The sequence below is a fragment of the Periophthalmus magnuspinnatus genome, chromosome 21 (assembly GCF_009829125.3).
Source record: "Periophthalmus magnuspinnatus isolate fPerMag1 chromosome 21, fPerMag1.2.pri, whole genome shotgun sequence".
Taxonomy (NCBI): domain Eukaryota; kingdom Metazoa; phylum Chordata; class Actinopteri; order Gobiiformes; family Gobiidae; genus Periophthalmus; species Periophthalmus magnuspinnatus.
Genome location: NC_047146.1, coordinates 1,494,242 through 1,511,473, shown reverse-complemented (window position 1 = coordinate 1,511,473; position 17,232 = coordinate 1,494,242). Strand labels below are relative to the sequence as shown.

At 41.9% G+C, this 17,232-nt stretch overlaps 2 protein-coding genes across 2 annotated transcripts in view; both read right to left on the bottom strand.

Moving 5' to 3' along the window:
- Window positions 1–17,232, bottom strand: part of osgepl1 (O-sialoglycoprotein endopeptidase-like 1) — a 56,847-nt gene that overhangs the window by 38,198 nt on the left and 1,417 nt on the right. Inside the window, exons 2-8 of the mRNA XM_033986939.2 lie at window positions 16,840–17,098; window positions 15,221–15,349; window positions 11,272–11,476; window positions 10,384–10,532; window positions 9,076–9,206; window positions 8,028–8,099; window positions 7,807–7,890 (exon numbers count right to left, since the gene is read on the bottom strand). Coding sequence (XP_033842830.2) covers window positions 7,809–7,890; window positions 8,028–8,099; window positions 9,076–9,206; window positions 10,384–10,532; window positions 11,272–11,476; window positions 15,221–15,349; window positions 16,840–17,098 — 1,027 coding nt within the window. The 3' untranslated portion in view covers window positions 7,807–7,808. The remainder of the gene's footprint in view (window positions 1–7,806; window positions 7,891–8,027; window positions 8,100–9,075; window positions 9,207–10,383; window positions 10,533–11,271; window positions 11,477–15,220; window positions 15,350–16,839; window positions 17,099–17,232) is intronic.
- LOC117388825 (E3 ubiquitin/ISG15 ligase TRIM25-like) lies at window positions 4,005–6,271 on the bottom strand. The gene has a single exon (XM_033986368.2). It carries the CDS (start codon window positions 6,177–6,179, stop codon window positions 4,566–4,568), a length of 1,614 nt encoding a protein of 537 aa, XP_033842259.1. The 5' UTR covers window positions 6,180–6,271; the 3' UTR covers window positions 4,005–4,565.

Here is a 17,232-nt window from a genome sequence, read left to right as displayed (position 1 = left end):
CAAACCTAGAAACAACACCCACACTGCACAAGTGCCAAACCACAAAAAAAAAAAAAGAATTAATAACACAATAATAATAATAATAATGATAAATTAAAATCAACATCCCCATCCCACCACATCTCAGCCCAACATACAAAGTGCACAACACCAATCAACCATTCCCAAACAGTGCAAACCTCACAAAAGCTAGGGACCGGCACACATTCATATCGACAACACCTGCAAATTTGTGAAATACGAGATAAAGCATTGCCACACCTGTAAAAATTTGTCTGTACCTCCCCTTAATGTGTATTTAATTTTTTCAAGTTTCAGATAACGCATCATATCTCTGAGCCATAGAGAGAAAGAAGGGCTTCTAGGAGATTTCCAATGTAGTAATAATAAGCGTCTCGCAATTAGAGACATAAACGCTATAATGTCCCTCTGTGTGGAAGTCAATGCAAGTGACGAGTCAGCGATCCCAAATATGGCAACAAGAGGACAAAGTTGCAGGTTTACACCAAGAATAGCAGACATAGTGGTAAAGTAACTAGACCAATAACAGTAAAGATCAGGACAGAGAAAAAACATGTGACTAAGGTGACAAGGGGAACCATTACACTTTACACATTTGTCTTCGGTTTCTGGATACATTTCAGAGAGTCTTGATTTAGAAAAGTGCACCCTATGTACAACTTTGAATTGGATAAGACACAGACGAGCACAGGTAGTAGTAGATCGTATTCTATCAATGGCATCCTCCCATATATCCTCACTCAATCGTATACCCAACTCCTTTTCCCATGCATTTTAATGCTTGAATGGAGCCTTGAGCCTTGAGGATCGTAACCGAACTTCAAATGTGACAAGGAGCCGGAACCTTGTGGGAGATGGACATTCTGTAAGTGATAAACCCAACAGCAATACAGAAAATGATTTGGCCTCAACACTCCAGGAAGTGGTCAAAATAATAGAACAGCAAGTTAAGGCTATTGGGGAGTTAACAAATGCTGTGTGAACTTAACACACAAAAAAAGTCAGGTGTACCAAACATGACCAATAGGCCAAAAGGCCGACACACTGAGGACGGACGGCCAATCTGCCTGAGATGTGAAGGAGTTGGACACATGGCTAGACAATGTCCTGCACGTAGAGCCCACACTCAGACAAACACAACTGCTTCCGCTGTGCCGGGAAACGAGGTCCCTCGCTTGCTATGAGCCAGGCAATGTGAGGTAAATCTGAAGACTCACCACAAACACTAACAAAAGAGCACTTTTTGAGAAATGCAGTTGGTAAATGCCCCACTGTTGACATTCAAATAGGTGGTGTTCCCCTGCAATGCCTCATAGATTCAGGAAGCAATGTTAGCACTTTAACTGAGTGCTTTTTCACAAACTATCTCAATGGTGAGGACAAAGACATGCATTGTACATCAAAATGGTTCAAAATGACTGCTGCTAACAAACTGCCACTACTGTACTTAGGTTATGTCGAGCTTGATATTGAAGTGATGGGAGTGACACTGCCTGAATGTGGATTTTTGATCATAAGAGATGACAATAAAATAGACAAATGTGAGCATGATCCATCCCCACCTGGTGCAATAGGAATGAACACTGCAAAAAGGTGCAGAGAGTTGATACTAACGGAGTTTGATGCGGCACTTGGAGGAGAACTGGATTCTGAGTGGAGAGAAGCTTTTCAGAGAGAACAAGAGGCGGAAATTGTGAAAAAAAACAGCTATGGTTCGAGTAGCAGAGAGAAATAAATGTCACCTGCTTGTGCTTTCAGTGTCCACGATTTATAATTTTGGTGAATGAGAAAAAACATGAAATAAGTCTCAAAATGTGGTGACACAGAAATGAGCCAAACTAAATCACATCTGAAGGAGCTGCAAGAAACACAAAAGTTCAAATGATTTCATATTGTTACATAAAGCTCAAGTGATTTTATACTTGCTCAGTGAGTGTCATACTCACTATCGTGCTCATGTTTACACTGGAGATACTTATGGGGTTATGGGATGGGCTCTGGCATCTTTGGCACTTCACATTAAAACAGTGTTTGATGCTCTAAACCATAGACTGTATAAACAAGTAAATATGTGTAAACAGATGAAACCACAAGTTTACAAATCTTATACACTCAGTTTGAAATAATGTGACAATGGTTCATGACAGTCTGTTTTATTTGCATTCACTCACTTCATGGTGGGGACTGGTTTGTGGGAGGAGTCTTGTACAACACTGCCATCTGCTGGTCAAACTGTGGCAACTACAGGTAATTCAGCCATTTACGTTTACAAGATAAGATAAGATCTGCCTTTATTAGTCCCACAGTGGGGAAATTCCAGTATTGCACCGCACAGTTAAAGAACAGAAGGAAAATGGTACATGCAATAAAACAAGATAATGGATAAATAGCTTAAAATAATTTAAAAATAGACTTAAAAATAAACTAAAAATAGAGTCTAATGTAACATCTCCGTAAAGTGACTTGAGTATTGCACATAGGTGTGGTTCAGTGACTTGAGTATTGCACATAGGTGTGGTTCAGTGACTTGAGTATTGCACATAGGTGTGGTTCAGTGACTTGAGTATTGCACATAGGTGTGGTTCAGTGACTTGAGTATTGCACATAGGTGTGGTTCAGTGACTTGAGTATTGCACATGCGTGTGGTTGAATGACACATGTTCAGTGTTAACAGTGTTCATTGTACACAAGTTACACAAGTTATGAAACAGAAAGAAAACAGAGATGATGTTCTTTTGAATATAGAGGCTTATAACAGCAGTGTTCATCTTATTTAACACACATTTATCCAGCTCAAAACAGCGCCCCCATGTGCATGTTTTACACATCCAAATGATTCTAATGAAGGTGAATGGAGTTTAAAAACACAGTGGAGCACTTCCTGTATGAATATTAATGCTCATGTCTGACTTATTCTGAGCACCTCGAGGCGACGCAGAGAAGAGGGCAGCGAGGAGGAGGGAGGCATACAAGATCGCCACTGAGAATAGCCAACAGTCACACACAAATGTAAAGAAATCATATGAAAAACACAGGCCCCTGTCACTGCTCTGGCCTCGATGAGCTTCATTTGACTGTAGCTGAACGCTGTGGGTGACGTAACACTCACTTAGTCCTCTTCTTTATACAGTCTATGGCCCCAGTGCAGATATATTAGATAAGCAGCTCTTGAGGTCAAAATAAGGGGATGCTCAAAATGCGTAAGGTAACTAAGAACCATTCAGTTTATTATGTTTTTAAGACAGTAAAAATCAGGAAGATAACGCCAATAACTTGAGTGTTTGAGCTCCGTGCGTGTTTCCAGGCATCTCCCGATGATTAACTCATTCTGATTTTTCCTGTTGATGTGACCTGGTTCTGGCCCAGTTCTTATCGGCCTCACTGAGAGCAGGTTCAGACTTTGAGCCGACACACCTCACACACAGCTCCAAATAAAACTGCACTTTACGACATGTGAGAAAGTCCAATAGCACCCATTACACAGAGGTGTTAGTACTCACTTATATTTACTCCACAAACTTTTTAAAGAAACGCTACTTTTCTAGCAACATACTTTTACTTGTACTTGAGTAATACTTTTATTGAAGTAACAGTCCTCCAGTGTAAAGATGGTCCTGTTTGCCTTCACCTTTATATAACCAGTGTGACTCATTCTGTGATAAATGAGCAACTTTTACAAATGTGACTCAACACGAAACACAGGTCCATCTACAACAGAAACACAGAGAAAAACACGAGCACTGCTGTAGTTTACATCATAGAAGAGAATCACTTTAACATTTAGACCAAACACACACACACTGACATTACAACGCACAACTTTACACACACTAAACACACACACACACACACACACACACACTGACATTACAACGCACAACTTTACACACACTAAACACACACACTGACATGTCTGTCCTTTGCTGTTACAACACTGCAATTTCCCCACTGAGGACAAACAAAGGTTTTCTTATTTGATTGATTTTATTGATTTTCTTGTACAGATTGATTTGTGAATGTGTTTGTGATTGAAAAGTCCCATGATATAACAGAATGACTTTGACATTTACAGCAGAGACTTACATACACTTACATTACATGAGGAACAACATTGGAATTGAAAGTGTAAATCAAGTTCAAAGTTCAAAACAGATGTAAATGTAGATGTCAAATATGTAGAGTCTGAGTTTAGTTTTGCAGTAACAGTATGAACACTATTAGTCTGCAGAATTCAAAGGAAACAGTGAAGAGATGCTGTGTTCCATCTGCAGTCCCTGAGACATACAAAAACACACACTACACAAACAGTACAGTTATGTCATGATAAAAACACTAGAATGACACTAATCAACTCAATATTGTGGAAAATGGCCTGTTTTATTAGATCAGGATTTTGTCATGATTTGAACTCTCCCCATGTCATATTTGATCAAGTTTAGAAAAGTTTGACAAAATAACTCACATTTCAACACAAAAATAGTCAATAGTCAAATTAGTCAAATATAAAAGGAACAAATTTGATCAAACTGTGGAGAACAAAGCTGCTATTTCAGTTTAGGGAAATGTGCAGTGGCTCCAGTCAAGACCCCAGTGTAGAGAGGCCGAGTGAACCTGGTCTGGACTCTGTGGAGGAGGCTCATGGTACTTTCAGAGACGCTGTAAAACGCCAAAACCCCTGCACTGTGGTCCAGGTAAACCCCGATTCTGGACCCGACCGGACCTGAGACCTGGGACTGGACTTTGTTAAACCAAAATGAAGGACGGGTTTTGTGACAGAATAAGGCGCAGGATTTATCATTGTTTCCAAATCCACATTCATCAGAGTTTCCTTTCCTCTGAATCTCTCTGTATGAAACTGCTACACAAACCCACCTCCCGCTCCACTCCACCTCCCAGTAACAGCGGCCCGTCAGACTCTCTCTGCTCAGGACTTGACCATAGTCACTGAATCTGTCTGGATGATCTGGATAACTCTGCTCTCCCATAAATGTTACTCTTCTGTTTCCATCAGACAGAGACAGATATTTGTAAACTGTGTTTGTGTCCAGAGTGATTTCTGTAGAATAATATAAGAAGTCCTCTCTGGAGCTGAGTTCAGCTGGTGCCAGTAAAACCTGGACTGGACTCAGAGTGAGCTGGAGTGTGTCCCTGAGCTTGGACACAGCTCTGGTCACGTCCTCAAAGTATCCCCGGTCCCCTGTGTGAATGGTGGCTGGCTCTGTGCTCTGTGTGTGTGGGGACAGTGAAGCGTAGCGCTGTATAAACTGGTTATGATCCTGGGTGAGGTCCAGTGTGTCCAGCTCAGAGAGGCTCCTCTTCAGCCCCCTCACGTCCTGCTGCAGTTGGTCCTGGAGCTCTTGGACTCGGCTCAGTTGGGTGTCCTCCTGGGAGCGGATCTGCTGCTCCACTTCAGAGCGTCTTTTGTCCAGGAGAAGGGCCATGTCTCTGAAGCTGTCGTTGCTGCGCTGCACTGCTGTCTGGGCAGAGCTCCTGATGTCCTGGGCCTCCTGTTGGAGCCTCTTCAGGTCTGTCTCTTTGTGCTGGAGGCTCTGGAGCAGCAGGGCCCTCCTGGCCGGCAGCTCTGCCTGCCTCTGAGCCCTCTCTGAGGCAGAGGTCACTATGTCATGACCCTTATGTTGGTCCACACACAGGGAGCAGAGGAGCTGCTGATCTGTGACGCAGAACATCTCCATTGCTCTGTGGTGTTGAGAGCAGATGTTTTCCTGGAGCCTGTGAGACGGCGCCACCAGCTGGTGTTTCTTAAATGCTGTAACTTCGTCATGAAGCTGTAGGTGGCGCTCACAGTAAGAGGCCACACACTGCAGACAGGACTGGACAGCTCTCAGCTTCCTCCCAGTGCACACATCACAGGACACATCCTCAGGTCCGGCATAGCAGAGGGCAGCAGGGGGCGCTGTCTTCTTCATCTGCTCTACTACAGCTGCTAACATGATGTTTTTACCCAGGGCAGGCCTGGGGCTGAAGCTGAGGCGACATTCAGGACAGCTGTAGAGCTGCTTCTCGTCCTCTTGGTCCCAGTGCTGTTGGACACAGTTCCTGCAGTAGCTGTGTCCACAGGGAATAGTCACAGGATCCTTCAGTAGATCCAAACACACGGAGCAGGAAAAGGCTTCTTGGTCGAGTGCTTTCTGCGCCATCTCTCCTGGATCAGAAACAGTTTGACTTGGACAGAAGTGAAACTTAAGAGTGAGAGCTGCACCCACAGCTCTGTGTGGAGGAAGCAGGAAGCCACGCCTCTTAAAGGCACACACACATGTTTTATCAGAGTTCAAAAGAGACTGTGTGAGCAGTTTACAGTCACACACACAGGGTCATTGGGCACAAGTCAAACTATACAAAAGAGAATCAAAGAGGAACAAAGTGTAAAGGATCAGTGTAGTGCCACAGTGCTTTGGTGTGAGGAGGCAGGCTTTATAAACTTATCAACAAACACCACCTTCATCAGGCTCTTTCTTTATTGGTTTAGTCCTGGTTTAGTCTCGGTCTAGACAAAAGACAAAAAGTGAGTTTTGAGATGATCATTTTGTTTGTGTTTGAATCTAAAATGAGAAACGATAAAGGCTCTTACAGTGAGAGCAGCTCGTGTTCCTGTGGATTTGTGTGTGTTCAAAATCTCTCACTGCATTTTACTCAAACATTCAATAAACTATTTTTGTTTAAAGTTGTTTGACTTTGTGCTGTTCCCAAATCCCTCACCTGACCACATTCACCAGTAGAGGGCAGTGTCCAACTTTGAACCAGTCAAAGAGATATTCAGACTTTAAAACAAGTGAAAAAATGTGCCAGTCTCAGGAGCAGCACCGAGGACAAACTGTCTGTGTTTGAGACAGTTCCACTTTAAATGTCCCACAGTCGCCCACTGATCTGTGCGGACTGTGGGTGTGTTGTGTTGTTGTTGTTGTGTTGTTGTTGTTGTTGTAAATTCATCAGCCGTGATTAAATGAAGGTCTGAGAGAAAGAGAGAGAGAAGAAGAGAGAGAAAAAGAGGAAAAGAGAGACAGGGACACAGAGAGAGTGAGAGAGAAAGAAAGAGAAAGAATAGAGAGAGAGCGAAAGAGAAAGGGAGAGAGAAAGACAGAGAGGAAGAGAGAGAGGAAAAGAGACAATGAGGAAGAGGGGAAGAGAGATATGAGAGAAAGAGAGGAAGAGAAAACGAGAGATAAGAGAGAAAAGAGAGAAAGAGGGGAAGAGCAGAAGAGAAAAAGAGGAAGAGAAGAGAGGAAGAGAGAGGAAGACAGAAAGAGAGGAAGAGAGAAAGAGAGGGAGAGAGAAAAAGAAGAAGAGAGAAAGAGAGGAAGAGGGAGAGAGGAAGAGAGAGAGAAAGAGAGGGAGAGAGGAAGAGAGAGAGAAAGAGAGGAAGAGGGAGGGAGAGAGGAAGAGAGAAAGAGGTAGAGAGAAAGAGTGAAAAGAGGAAGAGAAAAAGAGAGAAAGAGGTAGAGAGAAAGAGTGAAAAGAGGAAGAGAAAAAGAGAGGAAGAGGGAGAGAGGAAGAGTAAAAGAGAAAGAGTGAAAAAGTGGAGCTAAAGGTTCAAAGTTGAGGCTCAGTTCTGTGACAATAACAATAAAATACTGAATGTTGAGTAAGAGTACAGTTACTTCAGTACTTTAAGAGTAGAAGTATGCTGGTAGTAGAGTACTCTGAAAAGTACACAGAATGACAGTAAAAGTACCTGAGCACGACCCACAGAACTCCACACACAACTTTTTACAAAACCAACATGTTTATTGTGAAGAGACTCCAGTCCAAAGACTTTAAACAGACTCAGGTCATGTGATCTTCATCTTCACAGGTGGAACTTTAATGGCTGCCGCTCTCACCTGAGCCGTGACGTCCACACCCAGAGGGGCCCTGAGAGACAAACCGTGTGTGTCAGATGCCCTCCCATCATCCTGTGTCTTTAGATTTAACAAAGACTGGCCAGGAATTCAAAACTCTACTTATCTGTTCATTTCAATTTAAATCAGATCAATAAAAAGGAGGAGTACTTTGGTTCATAGAGGACGTCCACATCTGGAGACAGGATTCCCTTCTTCTCTCTGAATCTCTCCACACCATTCCTGGATGAAAATATAGAAATAAACAACTAAATATTTACAACAAACTGTTTGTGGCCTACACTGTTTAAAAAAGGTTCTACCCTCCACCTCTGTGTCCAGAGCCGTGTCCTGCAGAGACACAGTGTCTCTGTCTCAGTTTATGGACAGGCCTCATGTGAAAGAGGCAGAGACCAATCAGATCAGAGAGAGTCATGTGACGCTCCCTCTGCTCTCTGATTGGATAATTGAACCAAACCACCAAATTATAACAAAAATAACTTGTCCGTCATGTCCAGAGTTTTTGTGATTAAGAATAAATCAGCGTTTTAACTGTTCTGAGTAAAAGTTGTGTTTGATTTGAACATAGAATGTCACGATCCGTGTGATTCCTGTTCCATGTTTTACCTCCTGTTCTGCTCCTTTCCCTCCCTCACCTGCCTGAGCCGGAGCTGCTGCGGGATAAGAGGAGCCAGGACCAGACACTCGGGGCCAGATCGTCTACGTGAATATCTAGCTTGTCCTTGCCTTTTTGTATGTTTTCTCTCTTTACCCTGCTCATTTGGATTTTTTGTGCTACCCTTCAGATCCTGCTCTCTGGTCCGTCCCAGCTCCCTCGCTCCCGGCTCTGCTCCGACCCTGCTCCCCAGTCCTGGTACAGTCTCGTCTCCGTCCCTGCGCTCCACGACCCCGGACCCCGGCTCGCACTCTGCTTCCCGCCCCGGTGCCGCCCGCGTCGTCGTCTCCGCCGCGCTCCACATTCCGCCCCTGGATCCTGGCCCGCACCTCACCTCCTGCTCGCCGCCAGATCACCCCTCTTTACTGTACTGTTATTCACTAACTGTAAATAAACACTGTAAACCTTTTCCCTGCATCACTTGGTCCAATACGCCTGCATTACGACACAGAGACGGGTCACGTTTATGAAATGAAAACAATCGTCCAGTTCCTTTAAACGTGTAAAAAAGTGCGGTATCGGAGTGTGACGGCCGCAGCTCACCAGGCGATCATGACCCCGTTGTCGGTGCAGAGTTTCGGGGGTGGACAGAGCAGCCTCAGCCCCTCTCTGTCTGTGATCACACTCAGGGCCTTTCTGATGTACTTGTTACTCGCCACTCCCCCCGACAAGACCTGAGGAAGAACAAAAATACACACGAATACGACTCAAGAGTTTAGAAGGACAACGGCCGCGTTCACACGACTCCAGTCTAGTCACGGATAGAAACGAGTCGTCTAGAGATCTCTCCCAGGCGCTGTTCAAACCCTCCTCACAGTCAGCTGTAAGATCCTGTACGAGGCTCCGCCCACAAGCCGACATCACCCACGCTCCGCACGACAATCCTCCATAAATATACAAAAACATGACACAAACTGTGCACTACGACTTCACAAACCTGAAGTGATGTGCAGTAGTTTCATTAGTGCGATGCAGCTGATTGTGTTTGATAGAGCTCTGAAGGGGGAGGGGCTTAGCACGGAGAGCAAAGCTGAAGTGAAATACCCCACAGCAGTAAATACCCCCTCTTTAATACCTCCTCTTTATTACCCCGCAGAAGTAAATACCCCCTCTTTAACACCCCGCAGCAGTAAATACCCCCTCTTTAATACCCCGCAGCAGTAAATACCCCCTCTTTAATACCCCGCAGCAGTAAATACCCCCTCTTTAATACCCCGCAGCAGTAAATACCCCCTCTTTAATACCCCGCAGCAGTAAATACCCCCTCTTTAATACCCCGCAGCAGTAAATACCTCCTCTTTAATACCCCGCAGCAGTAAATACCCCCTCTTTAATACCCCGCCGCAGTAAATACCCCCTCTTTAATACCCCGCCGCAGTAAATACCTCCTCTTTAATACCCCGCAGCAGTAAATACCCCCTCTTTAATACCCCGCAGCAGTAAATACCTCCTCTTTAATACCCCGCAGCAGTAAATACCTCCTCTTTAATACCCCGCAGCAGTAAATACCCCCTCTTTAATACCCCGCAGCAGTAAATACCCCCTCTTTAATACCCCGCAGCAGTAAATACCTCCTCTTTAATACCCCGCAGCAGTAAATACCCCCTCTTTAATACCCCGCCGCAGTAAATACCCCCTCTTTAATACCCCGCCGCAGTAAATACCTCCTCTTTAATACCCCGCAGCAGTAAATACCCCCTCTTTAATACCCCGCAGCAGTAAATACCTCCTCTTTAATACCCCGCAGCAGTAAATACCTCCTCTTTAATACCCCGCAGCAGTAAATACCCCCTCTTTAATACCCCGCAGCAGTAAATACCCCCTCTTTCATGAACAGTGTCATGTCTTCACCAAAGTGGGGTTCTCGTCGGGCAGCAGACGGTTGTGTTTACAGAAGAGAACGGCGCGATGAGTCCGTTTGGCCAGATGGGCGGCGACAGTGTGCTGAGCCGAGGCAGCGAGGTCGTTCACACAAGACAACAGGGTCCCCCGCTCTACACCTGCAAGACGGGTTGGAGGGTTTCAGATGACATCACAACATTCTACAGAGTCCAATAATATTTAACACAGAGACGTTTTGGACGTTTCATGACAAAGTACAACGTGAACAACAGGTTGAAACGGAAAAGTCCATCCAAAACACACAAGGAAGACATTTTTCTGACACTTTAAAGCTTAATTTCACTAAATAAAACTCATCGGAGAGCGTTTGGAGCGTGAGGTTTGTGTGTTAAACATGTGTTGATTGTGTGAAATGTTCAACGTGGCCAAGAAGTCACAATGCAGCGATTCTCTGGGAGGCTTTAAAGGGCCGTGTTTTGCAGATTTAGCCTGAGTTCTTCTTCTTTCAAACTGAAAACACTCTGTTCCACCTTGTGATGTCATCGTGTGGTGATACAGGAAGTGCTCCACTGTGTTTTTAAACTCCACACACCTTCATTTCTAGAATCATTTGGATCATTTCAGTCCTGGAATTGACTGATCTTCTACTGAACTAAAGGTAAAAAGTAGGAGGAGTTCACTTGAAAACTACCACTTGATGACATCACAAGGTGGAACAGAGCGTTTTGAGCTTTGGAGATGTTACAGACTAATAATAAAGTGTGACTCAAACACGTGTGAATGAAACAAAACACAACTCCAGGTGTGTTTTTGAGGAGGGAACAGCGTTAGAACACGACTTAAACCTCACGAGCGTCCGTTTTGCGTCGTACGTGACCTTTGACCCGTAAGCCTCACCCTCCTCCTCCTCTCGCTTCTTGACGGCCATAGACACCTGGTTTCTGAGACCAGCGAAGGAGAAGTTACAGTCCAGAGTCTGTCCCATAGGAGTGGTGAACTTAAACCTGGTCGGGTCTCCGGTCTGAGCCAGGACCTCCACAGCCTGCCCTCCGCTCAGAGAGGAGCAGAGCGGGTGCTTCAGCAGGGAGAGGCGTCGGGCCACCTGCGGATCAACACGGGGAGTTACTGCCACTCACTGAAGCACATGTGTCAAACTCAAGGCCCGGGGACCAAATACGGCCCGCCACCTCATTTTATGTGGCCCGTGAGAAGGTCAATTAAGTCTTGACTGTCATTTTAAAATAAGTCTGTGCTGCTTTAATGTTTGCATCCACAATAAACTCATGAGATTTTCCCAACAAGTGACACTCAGAATCATCCCAAATTGTTCAGGAAGAGGAAAATTGTGGGCGTGGAAGAAAGTTTCAAGAAAAGTGCTAAAGGTGAATATAAGTTTGTGCTTTAAGGTGAAAATCTGTATGTTTTTTTGTGTTTTGAGGCGCGGTCGGTCCAATCTACGTCCACATTTTGACACCAAACACGGAGCTAAGTGTGAAAAAGTTCGTCTGCAAGAAAAACAACAAATTGTCCAATAATTAACCCTCTGGTGCACAGCGGTCACTGCAGTGGACAGCTACTAAAACAACTTTCTCTTTAATGCATTGGTTTATGTGGTGGAGCCTCTGGAGTGCTCTCTGCTGCCACACTCCATTGACATCAATTCAGTGGTCAGTCGGTGTAACTGCAAGTAAATTCTTATTCTTATTCAGGCCTAAACGTTGCATCTAAACAGTGTTGAAATTTCCCCCAAAAAATGTTGAAATGTTTTTTAAAGCATAAAAAGAAAGATGTGTTTGTATTTTTACAATAGAGCACAAGTTAATTCATATTTACAGGCAGTTCAATGTTTTTTCATGTCCTGAGAAGAAGAAAAACACTTCAGAAAAAAAATAAAACAAAATTTTGACCAAGGCTTTCGTAATTCATGCATCAGAGGGTTAAAAGGCTAAAAAAGTCTGTTTTTGAAGCAGAGCTGAAGGTTCTGACCAGATACACACGTTTAAAAAGGTCAGTTTGTCAGGAAATACACAGTTCCACGGAGTTACACAGACACGTAATATTTGCAACTTGATTAAGTAATAAATACAGAAACGGTTATTTAACAAGTTTAAAAGTAGTTTCATTTATTTTACGTTACATTTAGTGACATTTATCCTCCCGCACAGTCACATCTGGCCCATTTTGTTGATGTGGCCCTCGGTGAAAATGACTTTGACACGTCTGATCTAAAGGATTATGGGCCGACCACGTGGGAAAACTAGAACTACGATTTCTCCGACATTGAGACGGAGATTAGATTTGCCATTTGTGTTTGAGTTCAAAGTTCACATTTTAAACACGTCCAGAAGAAGTGACAAATGGACTGAAAAGTGAAGAATCGCATTTCAGAGCATGTTTGTACAGATAAACTACAGGATTAGACGTTTTTATGCAGAATTAGACCTCACGGAGACGCGGGGAGGGCATCCGACACACACAGGGACATTTCCGAACATGTTTGTGCAGATCTAAGCAGCTTAAAACGGGACATTTTGTTGTTTACGGAGGAAATGATGCTCCTTAAATCAATCTGCAAACTGGACTCTTCAGAGCTTTGAACCATGTTACAGCTGTTTCCACTCACCATTTACCCTCTGGACTTCTATTTACACTGATTTGTTTTAATAAAAGATAAAATTCTTGGTTTAAAAGTGCAACGATGTCACTTTTCTGGACCCACACTGTGACATTAAACATATCTCTGACAGTAAATATTACAGTATAATTCAAAAACAATGTATTTGCAGTATTCTTACTTTAAAAAAAGCTCTGGATCACGTGTCTGCGCTTGTGTTTTTAATAAATATCAGATACATAAAGTTGAATAAATAATATGGAGACGCGCAGGTGACGCTACCGAGCTAGGTTACAGGTCAGATCTGTGGAGAGGCGGCCCCGCTCACAGCACGAATGCATGTTTTTCCGATTCTTTTGGCCGTTTTGTTGCGTCTTATTCTGTAAAACACTTTGAATTACCTCGTGTACAAATTGTGCTGTACAAATAAACTCACCTCTCCTTTCCAAGACGCTTTTTTTCTAGCAATAAAAACACCTGTGACTAAAATGCATCATAAGTTTAATTCTTTATCGTGGAACATTCCATACAAAGCAATAACATCTCCATGGAGACGAGCGGTTGGCCGACACTCAAACGTTTGGACACACCTTGTTTTTCAGTGTTTTTTTTCTTTATGTTTACTATTTTTTGCATTTTTATGACAGAGCATGATGGAGCATGAGGGTCAGTTAAATAAAATAAATTATACAGACGCTACCAGAATAAAGTCATAGCATTTTGACATTAAAGACAGGATTTTATGAGAGTAAAGTCGTAAAATTAGGAGAATACAGTCATATTTTTATGAGAATAAAGTTGTATTTTTATGAGAATAAAGTCGTATTTTTATGAGAATAAAGTTGTATTTTTATGAGAATAAAGTTGTATTTTTATGAGAATAAAGTCATATTTTTATGAGAATAAAGTTGTATTTTTATGAGAATAAAGTTGTATTTTTATGAGAATAAAGTTGTATTTTTATGAGAATAAAGTTGTATTTTTATGAGAATAAAGTTGTATTTTTATGAGAATAAAGTCGTATTTTTATGAGAATAAAGTTGTATTTTTATGAGAATAAAGTTGTATTTTTATGAGAATAAAGTCATATTTTTATGAGAATAAAGTTGTATTTTTATGAGAATAAAGTTGTATTTTTATGAGAATAAAGTCATATTTTTATGAGAATAAAGTTGTATTTTTATGAGAATAAAGTCGTATTTTTATGAGAATAAAGTCGTATTTTTATGAGAATAAAATTGTATTTTTATGAGAATAAAGTTGTATTTTTATGAGAATAAAGTCGTATTTTTAAGAGAATAAAGTCGTATTTTTATGAGAATAAAGTCGTATTTTTATGAGAATAAAGTCGTATTTTTAAGAGAATAAAGTCGTATTTTTATGAGAATAAAGTCGTATTTTTATGAGAATAAAGTTGTATTTTTATGAGAGTATAGTCTGCTGTGTGTGAATGAGTGGCCTGTGTGTTATGTTTTATGGAGAATTTGGAGCATTTTGTTCAGATTCATTTTCACCTGGGGTTTACGCACGATGAAATACTGTGTGTTTTATCCCACCATCACCGCACTGTCATCAGTATAAGTACTTTGATTGATTGATTGATTACTTTGAAGGGACACTGCAAACATCTGAGTTTGTTTAGTCGGAAGAACCAGACAGATTTGGAAGAAATTATCTGATATTTATCTGAACAAAATGCTCCAAATTCTTCATAACACACAGGCCACTCATTCACACACAGCAGACTATACTCTCATAAAAATACGACTTTATTCTCACAAAAATACGACTTTATTCTCACAAAAATACGACTTTATTCTCACAAAAATACGACTTTATTCTCACAAAAATACGACTTTATTCTCCTAAAATTACGACTTTATTCTCCTAAAATTACGACTTTTTCAGGCTTTGACTTTATTCTTGTAAAATGACGTCTTTAATGTCGAAATGCTACGACCTTATTCTCGTAGCGCCTGTATAATTTATTTTATTTAATTGACAGCTGTGGGGTCAAGGGTCAAAGAAATGCCACAGCAGTGATGAAAGCAAAGGGTAAAAGCCATTTTTAAAAATCTAAAACATGTTTCTGTTTTGCTGTGTTTCCATTTGCGTCATCCAGAGGTTCTGATGACTTCAGTGAGAATCTACAATGTAAAAAATAATCCTGAAAATAAAGATGAAACTAAAAGGACTAGTAGTGCAGATAACGCACCTACTTTAACCTCTCACCTTATCCAACGCATCTCCAGGAGCTTCATCCAACGAGTGTCCGAGCAGCAGAAAATCGTCCACTCCTCTGGCCACGGCGACGAGAGCGTGACCCCCCGAAATCAACAAAACCAGGAACGGAAACTCCACCTATTCAAACAGCACACTGTCATTTATATTGTATTTTAATATTAGTAGTAGTAGTAATAGTAGTGGTTGTAGTATTATTATCTGCTTGTGTTGTCGTGACACTAAAATTTCAAACCTGATTTCGATACTAAGGAATAGACTTTATACTCGATACCGATTCCGATACCACAGTGATGACAAAAACACTCTGTCTTTATACAATAGAATGTGATTTCCAACATTAAATGGTAAAACTTTGTTTTCTATTCCCAAGTGTCTTTATATGTGTGTAATCCTCAGTGTGCAGTGGGTTCAGAGTCGTCCATGGTGTAAACTGTGTCTTATACTTGTGTCTTATACTTGTGTCTTATACTTGTGTCTTATACTTGTGTCCATGTGTCTTATACTTGTGTCCATGTGTCTTATACTTGTGTCTTATACTTGTGTCCATGTGTCTTATACTTGTGTCCATGTGTCTTATACTTGTGTCTTATACTTGTGTTCATGTGTCTTATACTTGTGTCTTATACTTGTGTCTTATACTTGTGTCTTATACTTGTGTCTTATACTTGTGTCTTATACTTGTGTCTTATACTTGTGTCCATGTGTCTTATACTTGTGTCTTATACTTGTGTCCATGTGTCTTATACTTGTGTCCATGTGTCTTATACTTGTGTCCATGTGTCTTATACTTGTGTCTTATACTTGTGTTCATGTGTCTTATACTTGTGTCTTATACTTGTGTCCATGTGTCTTATACTTGTGTCCATGTGTCTTATACTTGTGTCCATGTGTCTTATACTTGTGTCCATGTGTCTTATACTTGTGTCCATGTGTCTTATACTTGTGTCCATGTGTCTTATACTTGTGTCTTATACTTGTGTCCATGTGTCTTATACTTGTGTCCATGTGTCTTATACTTGTGTCCATGTGTCTTATACTTGTGTCTTATACTTGTGTCTTATACTTGTGTCCATGTGTCTTATACTTGTGTCCATGTGTCTTATACTTGTGTCTTATACTTGTGTCCATGTGTCTTATACTTGTGTCCATGTGTCTTATACTTGTGTCCATGCGTCTTATACTTGTGTCCATGTGTCTTATACTTGTGTCTTATACTTGTGTCTTATACTTGTGTCTTATACTTGTGTCTTATACTTGTGTCTTATACTTGTGTCCATGTGTCTTATACTTGTGTCCATGTGTCTTATACTTGTGTCCATGTGTCTTATACTTGTGTCTATGTGTCTTATACTTGTGTCTTATACTTGTGTCTTATACTTGTGTCCATGTGTCTTATACTTGTGTCCATGTGTCTTATACTTGTGTCCATGTGTCTTATACTTGTGTCCATGTGTCTTATACTTGTGTCCATGTGTCTTATACTTGAGAGACATCATTCTAAACATGTTCAGGAAAGGTTCATTTCTGTCCTGTGAATTGTTGTGTATCGAGTGTCTAGTTTCGATACTAGTTTCAGTATCGATTAGCGTCTGATTTTGCCGTGTCACCTGCTCCTTCAGCCTCACGGTCAGTGCGTGGGCTTCCATGTGGTGAATGGGGATGAACGGTTTCCTGTGCAGCTTCACGAACTTCAGACTAAACTCCAGTCCGATCCCCAGACTCAGGGCCAGTCCGGGTTTGACTGTGGTGGCTACGGCTGAGAGCTGGTGAGGAGAGACGCCGCCGAGAGCCAAAGCTTCGTTTACAACGCGCTCAATGTGCTCCCGGTGCAACCGCTGGGCCACGGTGGGAATGATACCTCCCGTTCTGAAAATATACAACAAAATGTACTGCGGTTGAGTATTTATCCTGCCCCTTATCCTGAGGCTGGGGGTTTGACTCCTGATCTCTGTGAGTGGAATGTGCACATCTTTATACATTATATTACATCTTCGACATAT

Coding starts and splice junctions, on each gene's coding strand:
- LOC117388825 (XM_033986368.2), bottom strand. CDS start 6,179: ATGGCGCAGAAAGCACTCGACCAAGAAGCCTTTTCCTGCTCCGTGTGT.